This window comes from Maylandia zebra, linkage group LG20 (assembly GCF_041146795.1).
Source record: "Maylandia zebra isolate NMK-2024a linkage group LG20, Mzebra_GT3a, whole genome shotgun sequence".
Taxonomy (NCBI): Eukaryota; Metazoa; Chordata; class Actinopteri; order Cichliformes; family Cichlidae; genus Maylandia; species Maylandia zebra.
Genome location: NC_135186.1, coordinates 747,194 through 764,650, shown reverse-complemented (window position 1 = coordinate 764,650; position 17,457 = coordinate 747,194). Strand labels below are relative to the sequence as shown.

The window sequence follows — 17,457 nt, the reverse complement described above, 5'->3', positions numbered from 1 at the left end:
CATTTTTCATCCCCCGGTGTGTGTTTAAGTGTGCGCAGTGGAGATGTAGATGCCTAGCCCTATTATTATGACTTCATATTGAGTGTTTTTGCGTATTTGTTTTGAACCAAATAGTTTTCACGTTTTCTTTTTTACAGGACTTCATGACTTGGAGCATCCTGATGTAGCCCTGGCAGACGAATGGTAAGAGTATATTCCCGCCGCTGTTTTATCCCCGTCCCTTACTCAAAGGACATCTTTATTGGGCTAAATCCTAAAATACTGCCAAATCATAAAAATAAATCAAAGTTAGGTTTGATGTCAGCTGAAATACAACAGCTCTACAACAGTTTTTGGGATCTGCAGAACTTTGACTTGATTGTTTGTGTCACTTGATGACTTGTGGTCTCCAGGCTTGGGAACCAACATCTAAACACATTACAATAAATGCTTTTCAAACTAATGCTTGTAAATGAAAAGAAGTGTCTTCCTTCTACCTCAGGTTTTATTCACTGGAGATGCTTTGCAATCCAAAAGCAACTGAAAGCAACTGGATTATGTGACCAAAACTAAAGCGATTACAGTTTTAAGAAAGGAACTGATCTGAAGTTGGTTGTGACTCTAACAAACGCTCATATTTTTCTCTCTTGTCATGTTACAGGACATACTGCAACACAGATGAGCACCCAGAGCACCGCTACCTGAGTCAGATAGAGGCAATTAAACTGTACCTCAGTGGGCACGAACCCCACTTATATTGTTAGTTATGCTCATTTACAGCCCCCATATTTTATATGTTATTAGCAAGTTAATGAACAAGCTTCACGTGTGGAAATGTGCCTTTTTGCCTTTGTCCTGTTAGGTGACAAGGAGCTGATTCAGGAAGTTCTCTTTGATGCAGTGGTGACCGCTCCATTGGAAGCCTACTGGACCAGCCTTGTGCTTAATAAGTCAGAGTATGTCACCTTATTACCCTTTAAAATAAAAGGAAAGTGAAATGATGTTGTTATTTATGTTGGATTTTATTCCTCTTTGAAATAGAAAATACCATAATATGGAGCATATATTTGCACAGCTAAAATGTTAATAATTTAGCACAGTTACTGATTTCTTTGGCTTAAAATGAATTCACAACAGCCGGATATTCATTTGTCACATGATACAGGAATTCTGATAAAGGAGTGGAGATAGCTTACCTGGGCACGAGAACAGGCCTGTCCAGGATTAACCTGTTTGTGGTGCCAGATGAACTTACAAGCAAGTACGTTTTCTGACTGCACGCATACAGTGTGTGCGCATGAACACGGCCTGATGTTTGTGTTGACTTTAGTGTTGTTTACGATTCCAGTTTGTATATTTGGTGTGTCGTGTGCGTCATTTGTATTCTCTGTTTCCCGTCTGCTTTAAGAGACTTTCTGACAGCTGAAGACCGAGAGGGGGTGTTCAATGCCGACCACTTTCCCCTGTGGTACAAGAGAGCGGCAGAACAAGTTCCTGGTACCTTTGTTTACTCTCTGCCTTTTAACACAGGTTAGTCGTGACTTTCATTTGGATGGTGATGATGTTGTCTCTGTGTTTGAGGAAACATCGGTACCGTTAAATCCTCATTATAGTGAACTGACGACACTGGAACCCACGAGTTAAAAAACACAGTCATTATATTTTCTAAAGAAGCTTATATTTTGTAAACTAATTGAATACACTAATGTGGTTTTAAAAGGACCCTTTGAAATGTTCTCTGTCCCTCTTTCACCCATTTTTGGCTGTTTTCTCTGGCCGTGCATCTGTACCTCCCCTTCCTCTCTTATTAATTCTGGGCTGTGTTCTTGTGGATCGCACTGATTGCTGTGGCTTGAAATAAGATACATTAGGAAGAGGTTCAGCCCTTTCCATAGTGACTTGCCCAGAACACAAATACAGACGCACACAGAGTCACAAAAAGACCCACATACACACAAGCCCCTCGCGCATATTCAGTGTAACTGTTTCTCTAAGAAAAGGGTTTCTCCTCCAGAGGCAGAATGTGCTCTCATCTGTTCTCAGCCTCAGGGTTTCCATTAGTGCCAGCTAATACAAGTGATCTGAAAGCCTCTTATTTACTCGCCGGACTTGCCTTGGATGCACTCTTCCTCTCAGGACTGTGGTAGTTAGCTGCAGCCATAAATAGGGCTCTGTGGTATCTATGATCAGCGTTCCTCTCTCCAATCTCCCTGTGGTCAGTTCAGAAATAATATAAGGAATTATGATATGACTGATATGTGAACTCTGCGTGTCTTTGTCGTTTGTATTTGTGTGTGCTTTTGTGTGCGTTTCAGGGTCGGAGAACAAGAGTGTTGTTTTGGCCAGTACTGCTATTCAGCTTTTGGATGAGAGGAAATCACCAATAGCTGCAGGTAAGCGAGCACGCAAGTGTGTCTTCCTGTATTTTTGTTTTACACCCACTCACCTATACGCACACCCACATCCACAGAACCTTACACGGCTTCATTTTCCCCAGTTTACACTTGTCTCCCCACACCTCTCTTCCACTTTGAGGTGAAACACTCCCTGCCCATGTCTGTGTGTTTACCCCTGCATTTTACAATAGATTGTTACATCCTTTAGTAATTATGCTTAATTACTGCATATCAGTGGAACACTGCTTCAAATTAAAGCTGAAAGTCTGCATGTAAGTGCCTTTCGTGCGTTTTTTTCTTATGCCTCTGTGTCTGTTTAAAGCATATTGCAGCCTAGATGATTTCTTTGTGGCCTGCCTCATCTCACATCCTGGTGACTCAGAAGCCCCACAATGTAACGCCCATACAGTGCAACTTGGTGCAGTCAGAAAGTTCATGGCTCTTGTTGAGTTACCATTATCTCAGTTACAGAGGAAAAGAATAAATGGAAGGAGGGGAAAAGGGGGAGGAGGACAGACATGCAGGCATACATATGGTTTCTCTGTCACTAGGTTATATTTTTAGGACATTTGTTTATAATCTAACTCTCCCCAAAGCCACAGGAAGAGTCAGTGTTACAGTGAGTATAGGTCAGTTGAGTTATGAAAGTTTTGTGATGGTTTATTCGTAGTAATTGGTATAGATGATCCTGCTTCCTCACTGTTTTTAACATTTAGATTAGAGTTTTAAATCAATGAATTGTTCTAGTCACATATAGTGAAGCACACTTGTGAAGTACAGCCATCCTTTCCACTGGCGAAAATATACACAAAGGACCAAAGACTAAGGATCTGTGTCCACGCTCTCGTCAACACATGACGACCAGCTTCGTGCCAGTGGAGAAATCCCAGAACACGGTTTGATGTGGAGAGAAACACGAGGGAAGTCTTTCGGGCTAGCAGTGATAAAATAAGAGACCAAATAAAAGGGCAGTGGGAGAGAAAATTATTTCACGGTGCCTGGATGCGCTGACATGAAAGCAGTGCATTGTGGGTATTCTTGGCCAGGGGGAAACCACTGGAGCAGAAGGACAGAGATGGGAGAGTCTGTGCGCTGCCACGGCGCACGCAGACACACAAGCATGCACACATGCATGCACACAGCGTATGCATCAGGTTTCCAGCAGAATGCTACACAAGCAGCCCACAGTTTACACCAGCCCACAGGATTATTTGACCCTGATGACTTGATCACTGTAGTTTTAAGATAACAACATTCTCTCAAATCCTACTCAGCAGCAATGCAAATGACTAGTCAGCATCAAGACTTTTAGAAGACCTTATTGTTGGAGTGGGTGCTGATGTACGGCACTGATGATCACGTTTGTCAGAGCAGCAGGGGGTGTCTGTGCGGATGATTTTATATAAGAGAGTCAGATGGGAGGAGAGATGTAGGCTAGAATGCAAATTGAGCGTAGGGCGGTTAGGGCCAGTTTTCACTGCACTGCGCTCCACTGAGCTGTGGACTTGTGAATACGCGAACACGCTAACTTAACAGGACAGGCTGATGACATCACATACCACTGGCCCTGCAGACATCGAGTCACAATTTTAATATGTGCATACATAGGCACGCATTTGTATTCCAGTCCGCTTGCGTGTGGATCAGTGTTTGTGGTCACATCCCAAGACACGTGCAGTGAGTCTCCTACCCTGATATACACAAAACCATGAAAGTCACGGCATTTAAACCTAAAGCATTTCTGCACGTTCGTCTGTCTCACTGCGCTGAGTAATCGAAACTCTCCAAAAATCGATAATAATAGTTTTTTCTAATAGACACAGGAAAAATATATTTTCATATTTTCTGTTTCTTCTCGAGACATTTTGCTTGTAATAAAATAAAAGATGCAAAAAATATAATGTCAAATGTGCATCTCCCGATGTTTCCCTCAGAAGTCCCAAATTGTTACAGATATGCCATCGTTTCAGCGGATCATTAAGCTGACATGGGCAAAGACATCCACACAGATAGCCCTCATTTCACTGTAACTGTAACTACTGTCGGAGGCATTTTCGCCTGAGGGTCTTACACTGTCTTACAGAACAGTGTATTGAGTTGTGTTACTGTTTTCTTCTGATTTAGACATTAAAATAATGTTTTTATATGTATAAATAATATTTCACGAGTTGATTTCTCTCCAGCATGAGCAAATCTCCCCAGATTTCCCCTCCTTAAACAATATTTTAAGGACCTTATCAAATTAACTGGCAGTATACTGATCAGGTAAAACGCTTCCCTTTATTATATATAATACATATTGTAGGACATGACTACCATCAGCATAAAATCACAAACAGGACTGTTCTCAAAACCTGTAGTTCTAAAACTTAGTGTGTGTCTGTGTGTGTGTGTGTGTGTGTGCAGCGTGACGATAATGCAGACCCACAAAGTGAAGAGAAAAACAACAAGGCTGAATCCGAGTTGTGTTGTTGTTTTAGTTTGTTTCATTATTGCTTCAGCGAATTTCTCATTTTTAACGTCACAAACGGAAAAATATCCTTTAAGAAAACACTTCCTCCTCAAACCTGTGTCACATTATTAGGCACAGACGCATCTGTAATATGTGCGTACAGTACAGTACGCTTTCACACACGCTCAGTCACAGATAAAAACACAACCTCGTTCACATACACTCACATCAGTGATGCGACAGGACTGACAGCAGCTGCCTACTATGAGTTATCAAAATTACGAATAACAACCAAACGACAACCAAACTCTAAAGTCCATTTTTTAAATACAAGAGCTTCACGATTATACCTACAAGTACACAGTTATAAATATATCAGTGATATGCTTTTCTTAGACAAAACGAATGTTGGAATTCTTTGGCCTGTCCTTCAAACCCGCATACAGCAGAAGACACTCTTCTGATCAGTGCATAGATACCTGTGGAGTTTAGCTACCCAAGTCTCAGAAATGAGGTGAACATACTCGCAAATAAATAATCTCTCGCGCACATACATGCACAAGCACACGCGTGGCACATCCGCAGACAATTAGGTTAAAGGGTTGAGGCCCAGGTTTTAAGTCTCGGGGTAGTTGTCGTCTCCTAGGCGATGGCGTTCTCCAGTGGTTCCTTCTCATCTGCTGTGGCGTGATCTGCACCCTGCGCTGCCGCTAGTTCCTCATTCTTCTTTAACTCCCGCTGATATTTGGCCATGATAGCGGCGTAGGCGCATCCGTACACCGCGGCAGCCAGCATCATCAGACACACGATCCCACACACTACACCGGTGATGATCACTGTGGCAATAGCGTGCCGCAGGTTGACGGGCCGTGGCTTCTGCTTAGTTTCGCACTCTGCCATGCCACCTCCACCTCCACCACCAAATCCCTCCCCCATCGCCATGGGGACGTGGAGAGCATGGCTAGAAGGATGAGCGTGGTTGCCATGGGTGTGACTTTGTAGTAGTCTCTCAGACTCAAGGTGGTGTATGTTGGCAAATAGGTAATGGTAGCTTGTAGTCATACAGACATGGAAGAGCTGGTAAGGGATCTTCTGCAGGTCTCTGTCCTTCATTTCTTCTGGTTGGGAGCAAAGCACTTCATCCACCACTCCACCTGGGGTCAGAGTTTAATAGTTAGAAATGACCAACACTGAGTTTTGAAGGTTGTGTCAGTTGTTCATAACTTAATCACCAAGTATCCTTTGCAGCAGCTTACAGAGAAAACCTCAGTCATACTCATCAGCTAAGCTTGCACTAGCTCATTTATATTTGTGTTTTTAGTCTAGGATATATTACTGTAAACGGCCACATTAGCAAGTGTTATGTGATTAAAAGAAGTTGGATCACTAGAGCTGAGTAACATGGGTCAACTGCCTTCTGTATGTACCATAAATCACTTTAGGACCTGCGTCCACATATGTGGACGTCACATTTTGGGTTATTTAGATCAAAATACTCAATTTTTATCTACAAGGGCCTGATATCCACTTACGAGGACATTATCCTGCTACTGTTCTATCAACATTTTACACGAATATCCTCATATGTGGCTCTCATTTTTCATAAAAACAAAAATAAGGTTAAAAAAAATCTGGTAATTCTTTGTTTTTACATTCATCGGGCGCCAATGTGCCCAAATATCAAAGAGAAATTCAAAATGCTGCCGAGGAAGAGTTCGGGTCTTAGGAGGCTAATATTCATCGCTCTGTTTTCTTGTAAAGCATGCTCTGTCACACACTGTGACTCTGCTTGTGTTATTAACCACTGGTTTTCTGTTAAGCATGCATTATTGTATCTGGATTCGTTGTTCTGTTTTGTAGTAATTAGAATTTTCAGCCTGTAAGATGAAAGCTGTGTCAGGGTGACATAGGCATGTAGGCGTGCCAGCCAGCTCCATGCACGCCCGGCTTTCATTATACAGTGGTAATTTTGCTATCTAATGCGTGCTGGATTTAGTTTTGCGTGGAAAATAATGTGTTTCACAGTAACAAAGAACTCTTAATCTTCACTGTGTAGCTGAAGACCACAGTTATAAGAGCTGCAGTGCACCGTGTTCAGTAGATTCTCAAGCGGACTGATTTAATATTTTAAAAACTAAAAAAACAATTAACTATCATTAACTCGTTCCCCATACAGATGACATTTGATGAGCTCCCCTGTAATCATGAGTACCCCCAGTAAATAAATATATATATATATATATATATATAAAATATAGTTTCCAGGTTTTTCAAAGGGCAACTGCATTGGCCGAGGTGCAAAATCAGGCATTTTCCTCTATAATTAGTCTGAGATATGATGCAACCTGCTCAAAGATCAGAGTACAACTTTAAGTTTTAATACATACAAAGCAACGCTCAGCTTGTCTGCAAGCTTCTTTGCAACCTCCTTTCACATCACATCCTCCTTTCATGCTTTGTCTGATCTGTTGTCATTGATGCTTCGTATGTTCTATGCCGGCGTCTTGCTGCTAAGTTGTGCCAGAGCAGAGATACTGTATACAGATATACATTATTGCAGCTGGAAATGACCATCTCTGTATTAACAGTTAACGCTGATAGTCTCTTCAATGAAAAATTCTCAGCAGGATATTCATTTGGAGACATTTTTATGCTGAAATCCCACATTTTTATAAAGTTCTGTTCTTCTTTTTAAGAATATTCACTTGTTGCATCCTGACCTCTGGCTTGCTGTAGATTTATTCCCATGCATTTCTTGTACTGCTGTGATTAAATATTACAATCAGCACTTTGCCCAGCAAGAAAGGCGTTGTTATGGATGAACCTTGGAAATGTTATGGAAGTTTCCCAGTCGCTGCCTAGAGCTGATAGTGGTCTGACCTTTAAAGAGGTAGGTCTCCAGCCAGAGTTTGAGGCCTATAAGTTGGCAGTCACACCTCCAGGGGTTGCTGCGTAGTGCAAGGCTGTCCAGGTGTGTCAGGGCCTCCAACAGGGAACGATCTAATCGTGTCAGCCTGTTGTGTGCTAGCCCCAGGTGGCTGAGGTTCCTCAAACTGTCCCCCATGGCTCCCGGCAAACCCCACAGGCTGGTGAAAGGGAAACGAAACAAAATAAAATGAGAGTCATGCGAAATCAAATCAGGGAACGTAACTTTTTTTTCTAGCATCAAGGTCTAACCTGTTGTGTGAGAGGTCAAGGTGTGAAAGTGAGCGGATAGGTCCAAGCAGCCGCTTGTCGAGCTCCCTCAGGTTGTTGTGAGCCAGGCTGAGTCGCTGCAGCATTCTCAGCCCAAGCAGAGCAGTCGGCGAAATTGTTGTTATAGAGTTATTAGATATATCGAGAATGCGAACAAGGGGTATTTCCCTGAAAGCCATTGATCCAAGCCCCCTGATGCGATTATCTTGAAGGTATAATTCCTGGGTGTCTGGATGCAGTCGTCGCGGGATGTCATACAGTCCTCGACCCCGGCAGTCTACTGCTTTGGTGTTGCTGTTGCAGCTACACTCCTTCGGACAGGCATGTGACAAAGACAGGAGTGAGAGGACAGCACACACCAGTATCGCTGTGGAAACAAAGGGACGCATTAGTGGATCAGACGTGTAAAAGTGGAATATTTGCAGCTGCGTGTCAGAAATGAAGGTGCACTGTAACCCTTCATTCTACAGCTTTCAAAAGTGTTCAATAATATCCTGCAGTACTGTTACATAATTGCAATTGATTCACACCACAGTGTTACAGTCTAGTCTCCATGTAAATAAAACGGCGTTCGATGATTTGCAGTTTATTTTGTCGCTATATTTTCTGTAGTATATAATAACAGAAATAACTTATTTTAATCTGGGGAAAACAAAATACAGGATTGTGTCATTTTTGGCTTGAATATGTAACTTTTTTCTTTGCTTTTTTTGCATTGTTTTTTTGTATAATAAACAAGAAAGTAAACTTCTGCTAATATGCCAACTCCCACCTCCCACCCCCTTAGACAGGGGCCTTTGGTGACTTTGCCAAAGCCGCATAACCCCTCACCCACACACAAATCCATACGCAGCACATATTAGGTGTCTGATTCCCTTTGAGATAACTTCATGTCCATTCCTTCTGGAACATTACAGCAGTATTTATAGCTTGGCTTGACTAGCTCGAGGCTCAATGAAATGAAGCTCTGACCCAAGCCTGTAAATGTAGCTAGCTCACAAGTCACAAACATATCTGGTGAATAGATGGACATGCTGCATCGCATCTGTTTTCATCGGAACAGAAGCTCCATGTTCCTCTGATCAAATATTTTTATAAATTATGTCTTTACCCTGCAGGAGCTCTTAGGCAACACTCTGCAGCTAACAACACAATAAATAACCAACCACAAAGAACGTTAACATGAATTAGGTAGCAAAAAATAATAATTTAAAACATTCTGCAGTTTGCACCAGAATGACTTTATCTCACCGCTACATTCTTTAAATAAACCACATTTTAACGCAGTCTTCTATTTTCTAACATGCAGTTAAAAGCATCATTTTATCTCTGTTTAGCTGGTGGACTTCTCGGATTACGTTGTACAAGTGTGGAGATATCCAGGCGCAGGTGCTCTAATGTCAGGTGTTTGTTTGGTACAGTGGCTCTTGGCGGTGTTGCCTTTGCAGCTTTTATTTGACTTGCCCCAAACAAAGCGCATCATAACATGGCTGGGTTGAGATTTAATACAGTGCAACGACCTGTGATAATTGCATCCTCGTTACTGAAATGACTGTCCATATGCAAGAATGAATTCAGTCACGTGATCACAAACGGTCCTGCTTACAGGGAACATACAAGCATGAGCACGGCAGTGGCTCAGTGGAGCTCTTTGACAGCATTTGTGGAACGAGATCAACAAAACAGAGAGGCACTTTGCTCTGATGTGTCCCTCCAGCCCAAAGCACCTACAAAGAAGTTTTTCATGACAAACACAACCTGCAGCAAGCATCATTTTAAGTTGTCCTGGTACCAACATAAATAGCTACAAGAAATGTAGAGTTTTTATTCAAAAGCTTTCGTAAGCAACCCTTTTCCAATAGTCAGGGAGCAGTTTACATAATATTCTAGTTTAACAGCCTTTCCATCTACATATACGCACACAGACACACACAAATGCTCTTTATGCTGTTTCCTCTGATGGAGCACCTACCTCTCATTTCTGCCAGTCGTCTTTGGGCCACTTGCATTTACTGGTGTTTCAGTTGAAGATCCATTAGCCGTCAGTAAGGCTGAGATTAGCTTGTCCTGGTAATCATCTGTGCAGGCTGATATGGTCAGCAGGTGAGAAGAGATTTAAGATCAACAGCAGAAACCCGTGTTGCTCTTAAAACCCCGAGCACTGGCAGCAAGGGCATGAAACCCCATCAGATCGGGTGAATTAGAGCACAGAGCTCAGTGCCAGCCGGGCAGCCAGTCTGGGAATCACTGGAGTTAGAAAGCTCTGCCTCTCTCTCCCTGGCTTGCGCTCTCTCTCTCTCCTCTCTTGCTCTTTATCTCTCTCTCCCTGTTGCTCTCCTACCATCTCTCAACCTCTTTTTCTGCCTCTGCCTGTAATTTTCTGCATCCTAATCTTTTACATTTCCTCTTGCTCGTTTATGTTGAATTTCGGCTCTTCAAACCAAATCAACACTTCTGTCTCTCTTCGCTCCCTCGCTCTCCCTGTCCCCAGTTGCATTTGTGAGTGTGATGGTGTGTCATCTCTCAGTGGACAGCTGTGCCTCTCAAATCACAGCACAAACACATTCACTGACATTCACGTTACCTCCTATTTGCTCTGGCAAGAACCGAACTAGACAAAATTAGATCTGGATTGCAGCCTCTGCACAAATATTCAAACACTTCAGCACGCAGCGAACATTGTCAGAGGATGCCCATTGCTGTGGCATGGTTGGATGCTATTATGCATGAGCCGTGGGCAGAAGGGCTGGCAGAACACGCCCCCAGCACAGCAACACAGAATGCACGAATGCACCCATACGCATGCACACACACATTAGGATATGTAGCGGTTGCAATATAGTTACATGGATTTTTCTTTTTAATACGTGTGTGTATGTGCGTGTAGATGGATTGACTGTGAAGCTTGTATAAACTCATGGGTGGCTTGAAGGAGAAGCAAAAAATGAAGAAAGGAAGGGATTGGAGAGATTATTATGATAAATATGATTAAGCTTACATGCAGGCTCAGTCCTGCAATACCCTTTGTGGTATTTGCTCTCCTGTCCATCCATATTTACATCCCTTCTTCCCTCTGCTGAAGGGCCTGACAATTATGTCAGTTCTGTCATGTTAAACCTGAGGTCAGTTTGTGTCACCAGTTTATGTTAAATTCATTATTATTGTTCTAAATGACTAAAGGTTTGCTCAGTTAACCTTGAGCGACTACTGCAGGCAAACATAAATCCATGTACTTGCACACACACACACAGACATAAAGACAAATCGACACATTCGCTTGCACACTGGAGTGGTTCTGTACGCCTACACAGGCAAATACATCCTCAAATGTGTGATGACACCTTTGTATTTGCTAAAAGCCCGTATGGTTGATATGCCCAGACAGTCTGCTGTGTTTGTGCTGTAACGTGTGAACGTCTCCTCGAGTTACCTAAAAAGAAACAGAGGAAAAAACATGTCCTCCTCTGACTAGGACGCCACATATTATCACCATGTGATCACGTGATATCCTGTGATGCTTCAGTGCATGTGGAAATAACCTTAAGGGGAAGCTACATAGATGCTATCTGTGCATGATCTCATTCACAAATGTTTGCAATGTAGCCAAAACAGACTTTTATTCTGTTAAAGGCAGATGGTGTGTATGCCCAAGTGTGTGAATCAGAGGAGTTGAGAACTAGGCAACGCAGAAGCTTCAAATTGATTGATAAGGTCCAGCTACTAAAAATCTTGGATGACTTTGAATCTCAGTGACCTTGACCTCAAGGTCAGAGGTCATGTTTTCTGAAAATCTTGTGAATGCGAGGATTTTCAAAATGCTGTCATATTTGCGTCTACTGAAAATCATGGCTGATTTCAAATCTCATGAGGTCAGAGGTTTGAAAATCTTGCGAATGCGATAACTTGAGAATAAGGCGATGCAGGATTTTGAAATTGATACCACAGGGGTGTCTGCTAGGAGGCTGAAACTAGCTGTTTCCAGTATTTCTATATTGCTGAACAGCAGTGAATCAAGTCTAATGCAACAAGAAGACAGGAAGGAGAGGTCAGTTAAGTCTGTCTGCATCCTCCTGTTCTGTTCATCCTCTGACAATTCTGCAGGATGTTGACATGATCCACCCCGTGTGCTGTGGAACTGCTGCTGCATGAATGCACAAACAAATGTGAAAATCACTCCTCTCTCTCTGTTCTGTGTATGCGTGCATGCTTGTTCTAGAGGTGTTTTTTGAGCTGCAGCTGCAATGTGACTCGATGCATGTGCACGCTCAACAAATTCTGGTTATGCACAAGAGCACTAACATTCAGATGCAGTCCTGCACTGATGGACATTTACATTTACGCAATCCTTATTAGACTCCCCAAATACCTGTGGACTTTAAGTCGTTGTCATCTCTCCCTGCCTGGGATTGCACTTATACAAGATTGGTGATCGGATGGATTTAGAGTGGATTTTATGTCTCTTCATGTTTGGACTCATAAACCCAGCTCAGGGCATAAATACCCCCAAGTTCTTAAATCATACTTTAGGAAATTAAATGTTCCCCCATAGTACAGAAAATTCCTGAGCATTAGTGAGACAGATTTGGGCTTTTGTTCTGAGCCAGCTTCCCCGTAGCAGCCAAATCAGTGCACATTTAACCCCTAATACCATCTCGCACAGAGCAAACTCCTCTGCCATTCATACTGGATTTATGTTAACTTGATTTTCTTTCTGAGGTAACAGACATGCCATCATATTAATGTCTCTATATTAGAAAATAATAACTTTAACTGGCATATACATTCACTAATTTGTCATCTTTTTGTGTTATAAAAACACCTTTACCATTTCTTTTGTTTTATTACTTTTTTCTTTCTTTTTCAGAGAAGATCTTTTTATTGTCTTGATGATGTGGACTCTTCCTGGTTTAGCATCACGTGTGTTTCCAGTGCTGTTGCCCAGCATCTTAAATTAGACTCTTCTCCTGGGTTTTCCATGTGGGTGTAGAAGTGGTGGGCTGCTGAAAGGATCTGGCAAAGCTCATGATGGGATAAGCTGCACCTGTTCCTCTGGGCAAGAGCTAAAACAGGATGCAGTAGCACCCCGCTGCACTTAAATATTCACACAAACACATAATTATCCTGAAAGAAATGCAAAGCTAATGTTATCATCTATGAAGGCTTCATGCTTTAAATTAGCATTTTATATTTATTTATATTTATTATCTTGATCCCATCTACACGCTACACTGTGTGTTTCTCTCTGCATAATCAGACAGAAACACAGAAGTGTGCCTAAACTAATTCAGTTTGCCTTGAATGCTACCACTGCACCAGGAGGAGGAGTGAATGAGAATGGTGACTAAATGTGCGTCTGGTGAACTGTAGCGGTGTTTTCGGCCGAGCGTGTTTCACTTCTGCTTCGTTTGGAATGAAATCTGTTACACACTCGGTGTTTGAATGCTGCCTTCTTTAGTATGTACAAATATCCACACTACTTGGACTCAAAACCATCTACACTCGCCAATCCGTGTATCTTTCATACTGTAGTTTAATATCCAGTTTGTTAAATCTATTCAGATGCTCCCTTCTTTTTGATTTAGTTTGCTACCTGATTGCACTGCTTTTGGATAAAGCTCTGTGACATGCTTCTAAAGATTTACAGACCACCTAAAGGATGACAAACCCCCACTGAGAGAACGCTCGTCCTCCTGAGTCTTAATAGCATGAGGTAGAGCGAGAGGAGGACGAGTAGGAGAAGAAGTTAAAGCCTGTGGTAAATGTGTCAATCTTTCCGTAGTCAACTCCGAAAAAGCTGACGCATTTAATGTCAGCCGGTGTCTTTTTCCAGGCAAGGAATTCTGGTCAGATCTGTGCATTTAAGGACCTGCTGCGATGTGGCTTATGGACGTGAGAGCAGCTCAGTGTAGCAGCTCTGGAAGTGCACGTCAGGATAGCAACAGGGAAGCAGACTGAGGAATGGATTTCATGTGGCCACAGAGAAAGAAGTCTGGTTTAGAGTGATGTGAAATTTTAAGTGTGGTTAGTGGCATCTGCACACATGGTAGACTTACACATTCAGCCTTCCAGAAATACAAGCTGATGCATGTATGGTCCGGGGCGTACTCGCCCTTGTAGCCTGTTTTGTCTGTTTTCGTCATTGGAGGTTAATGAATGATGCGTTCTGATGCTGCGTGTATATTAAGATTCTCTTGTGCCAGCGGGATAACGTTGTGTATAACAGAGATCACAGTGCACTTCCCAACACACAGAACACATGACCTGCTGCTGTCTCTGCGTGACTCTTTCTCTTACAGCTGTGGGCATCCAGATGAAACTGGAGTTTTTTCAGAAGAAATTCTGGACAGCAAGCAGACAGGTACAAATGCATTAACACAGAGCCTGCATGTGAAATGCAGAATAACACCTTGCAAGCTCAATATAAAAACTGTAACTAATGTTGTTTATGTTTGTTTATGTTTGAGTTTTGAAAAAATATTTCACATTTGATGAAAGAATAACAATTTGAAACTTTACACAAAAGGTCGTCGGTCTGTCCAATTAAATTGACTATCCATTAGTTTTCCTATTCCGCAAGTCTTTAAAGGTTTCCAGTGGCCAAAGGGGATTTATGTTCCCAACCAGCCTGAATATTTGTTGTGACACATGCAAACATCATTTTTCATTTTACAGTGTGCAGCATTAGATGGGAAGTGCTCCATAAGCTGTGATGATGAGGTCAGTTTGTTTTCACGTTCACAGTCAACCCTCCGTGAATCTTCCGACTCTCTAACACATATTTCTCTTTTACAGAATATTAACTGCTACTTAATTGACAACAATGGCTTCATTCTGGTAGCAGAGGACTATACTTTGGTGAGACATGGATGAAAGAGCCTCTTTTTGTCACAGTTATACATTTCATTTTGATTTCACTGCAACCAGAAAATTGAATCCATCGTGTACCTGGTCATCTCCACCTCGGATGTGCGTCCCTGTTCGAAAAACTGTTGCTCAAAAAAATTAAGGGAACACATCATGACAGCATCACAGCAAGTCGGAGATACTTCAGGGCTATCAGTCTGTAAAGAAGGATTAACGACTGTAGATCAGTTTTACCTGGTTTGGTGCAAATGAAAGGTTTTTACAGACAGCAGCCGTGGATCATTGCTCCGACTAATTTCTGTTAATGTGTCCTTGTCACTGTTCGTAGCATGAGACCAATAGGTAGTCCAGATTCTCCAGGATGGCACGTCCATATGTGCTGTCACGCAGGTTTTGCTGTCTCCCAGCACTCCCAGTTGTGTGGGGGTATATCAGGAGATGGGCCATTACACAATAAGAGCTTGACAAAGCCGCAGAAGGGCATCAACCCAGCAGCACGACCGTTACCTGCTCCTTCGTGCGAGGAGGAACAGGAGCAGCACTAAGGCTCTAAAAAACGACCTCCAGCAGGCCACTCGTGTGTGTTTCTGACCAAACAGTTTCATTTGCACCAAAGCAGCTGAAATTAATTCATACTTTATGTTTCCTAACTGTATATATTGATGTCACTGGCATTTAACTAACTTTGTAATATATCGTAATGATCAATTTTTTTGAGCGGTGTAATTTTCTTTCTGCATCTCACACAGAATATTGTCCCTTTGACTGCTCACAATGAGACGTGCTGCTGCTCTCGCATAGACTATACCCTCTGCTTAGCTGTCACCAGACATGCTGTCACTCTGACTCTGCCTCATGCAGAAACCAGTCCGCTGGCTGTCACTGCCCTTGCTTTTGCTTTACCCTGCATGTTCTTTTCATGTGTATCTCACTTGCAGGCTTCTGTGCTTTATTTTAACTTAATTTGGATGTGGCAGAGCTTTAGGCTACCAAATGTCACGATTTTTTAATAACAATATTAAATGGGGACAATGTATTTGACTAATAAGGTAACGATGTGAATTATAAAATGTTGCATTGAATGTGTGAACAGCTTTGACTATCAGCTGTTATTTTGTTACTAGGCAGAGGTTATATAGCGCTGAGTCACATTTTCTGCCCCACAGAGTCAAGAAAATTAGAATAAGGAAGAATGAATGGTGAAAATATATAACAGTACTCTTTAGCAAGCAAATGCCATATTTTTGTGTAGACCAAGGAATCCAATAATTTCAGGACTGAGAAACATTCAGTAGTAAAAGAGGATAAAACACATAAAATAAGAAGATATGTTAGATGGTGCAGTTTTTCTGAAAGGTTTTGCAAGGAGCTAGTGCGTAGCATTCAAAGATGCTTTTTTACAAACTAGATCAGGGCATAAATCTCTTCCGTGTTACAAGACATATACACCAGCCTATGTTCACCAATACACAGATTCATGACAGAGTTGGCTGCATAAAGAACATGTGACTCCAACCAGCAAGTGCTGCCTGGCAGTTTGTCAGTGGTCTCAGAGGAAAGCTGCTCCTCACCAAGGGAAAACCAAACACTTCGAGAGGACTGATCCATACCAGCATTTTCTATTTACTGATGATTTCACGTTTAGGATTTGTGAACATTAACATAGAGAGACAGCTGGAAAGAATGATAATGTAATGTTAAAGGTAAGACACACCTGGTAGTGGTGGTGGTGGGACTATTTATTGCTTTTGTTTTTCCATAAGTCTGCGTGTTTCTTTGTGGAGAATGATTTGTAATGTAGCAGGATTATGAGGCTTGAAAACCTCGGCTTGTCATTTTTACTTTGCACTACAGTTACCTGACTTCAGTCCTTGTGACAGTTTATGATGGTGACATGGATCAGCAGGTTTTCTGTGCGTGTTTTTCTTTTCTGACATTTTAAAAAAGAACTGACCAACTAAAATAATTTCCAGGTCAGTCGGTAAAGAAGATGAGTTTAGTTCCAGGGTTTGGGTGCAAAAAGGGATCCATCTACTACTAATTTTTTTACAATTTAAATGAACATAAAGACTTTATTCTGACTCGTTTAATTAAACTAAAGCCTTTCTTTTTGCTCTCAGACCGGGAACTTTTTTGGTGAAGCAGAAGGGGCTGTGATGAATAAGCTTCTGCAGATGGGCTCTTTCAAGAGGTGAGTATTTCAAAGTGCATGTGTGTGTGTGTCTGTCTGAGGGTGTACTTGAACATGCCAGCTCAAGTGTACGCATGAGTGTGAGTGTTTGCATGTGTGTAAATGTATGCACATAATATGAGGGAGGCTACAGAATGAGAGCATGTCTCCCCTCATGCTGACAGCTCTTAACTTGGCCAATCATGTTGAGCTTTTCTGTGCTGAACTCCGACCCCTCACTCAGCAAAGTTCTCCATTAGGGGATTATAGCAAATCTTTCCCCGAAACAAAAGAATTAGGACAAAACCTGAAGTCACACACACACACAGACACACACACACACAAGTATTAGACTTGTTGCAATGCTGTGTGTCCTGGAAAACGCCGAGAGCAGTGGGTGG

General features: G+C 42.1%; 2 protein-coding genes across 4 annotated transcripts in view; one reads left to right on the top strand and one right to left on the bottom strand.

Moving 5' to 3' along the window:
- The window catches only part of cacna2d3a (calcium channel, voltage-dependent, alpha 2/delta subunit 3a), a 130,298-nt gene that overhangs the window by 98,961 nt on the left and 13,880 nt on the right, over positions 1-17,457 (top strand). For all 3 annotated transcript variants that reach the window (XM_076877974.1, XM_076877973.1, XM_076877972.1), the window contains 10 exons: positions 138-183; positions 641-738; positions 842-935; positions 1,145-1,240; positions 1,388-1,509; positions 2,295-2,372; positions 14,319-14,380; positions 14,695-14,739; positions 14,815-14,877; positions 17,007-17,077. In XM_076877974.1, the coding sequence (XP_076734089.1) occupies positions 138-183; positions 641-738; positions 842-935; positions 1,145-1,240; positions 1,388-1,509; positions 2,295-2,372; positions 14,319-14,380; positions 14,695-14,739; positions 14,815-14,877; positions 17,007-17,077 (775 nt within the window). The remainder of the gene's footprint in view (positions 1-137; positions 184-640; positions 739-841; positions 936-1,144; positions 1,241-1,387; positions 1,510-2,294; positions 2,373-14,318; positions 14,381-14,694; positions 14,740-14,814; positions 14,878-17,006; positions 17,078-17,457) is intronic.
- Positions 4,637-10,671, bottom strand: lrtm1 (leucine rich repeat transmembrane protein 1). The gene is made up of 4 exons (XM_004558880.6): positions 9,995-10,671; positions 8,005-8,389; positions 7,708-7,913; positions 4,637-5,981 (listed from the first exon to the last, which is right to left on the bottom strand). Exons 1-4 carry the CDS (start codon positions 10,029-10,031, stop codon positions 5,470-5,472), a joined length of 1,140 nt encoding a protein of 379 aa, XP_004558937.1. The 5' UTR covers positions 10,032-10,671; the 3' UTR covers positions 4,637-5,469.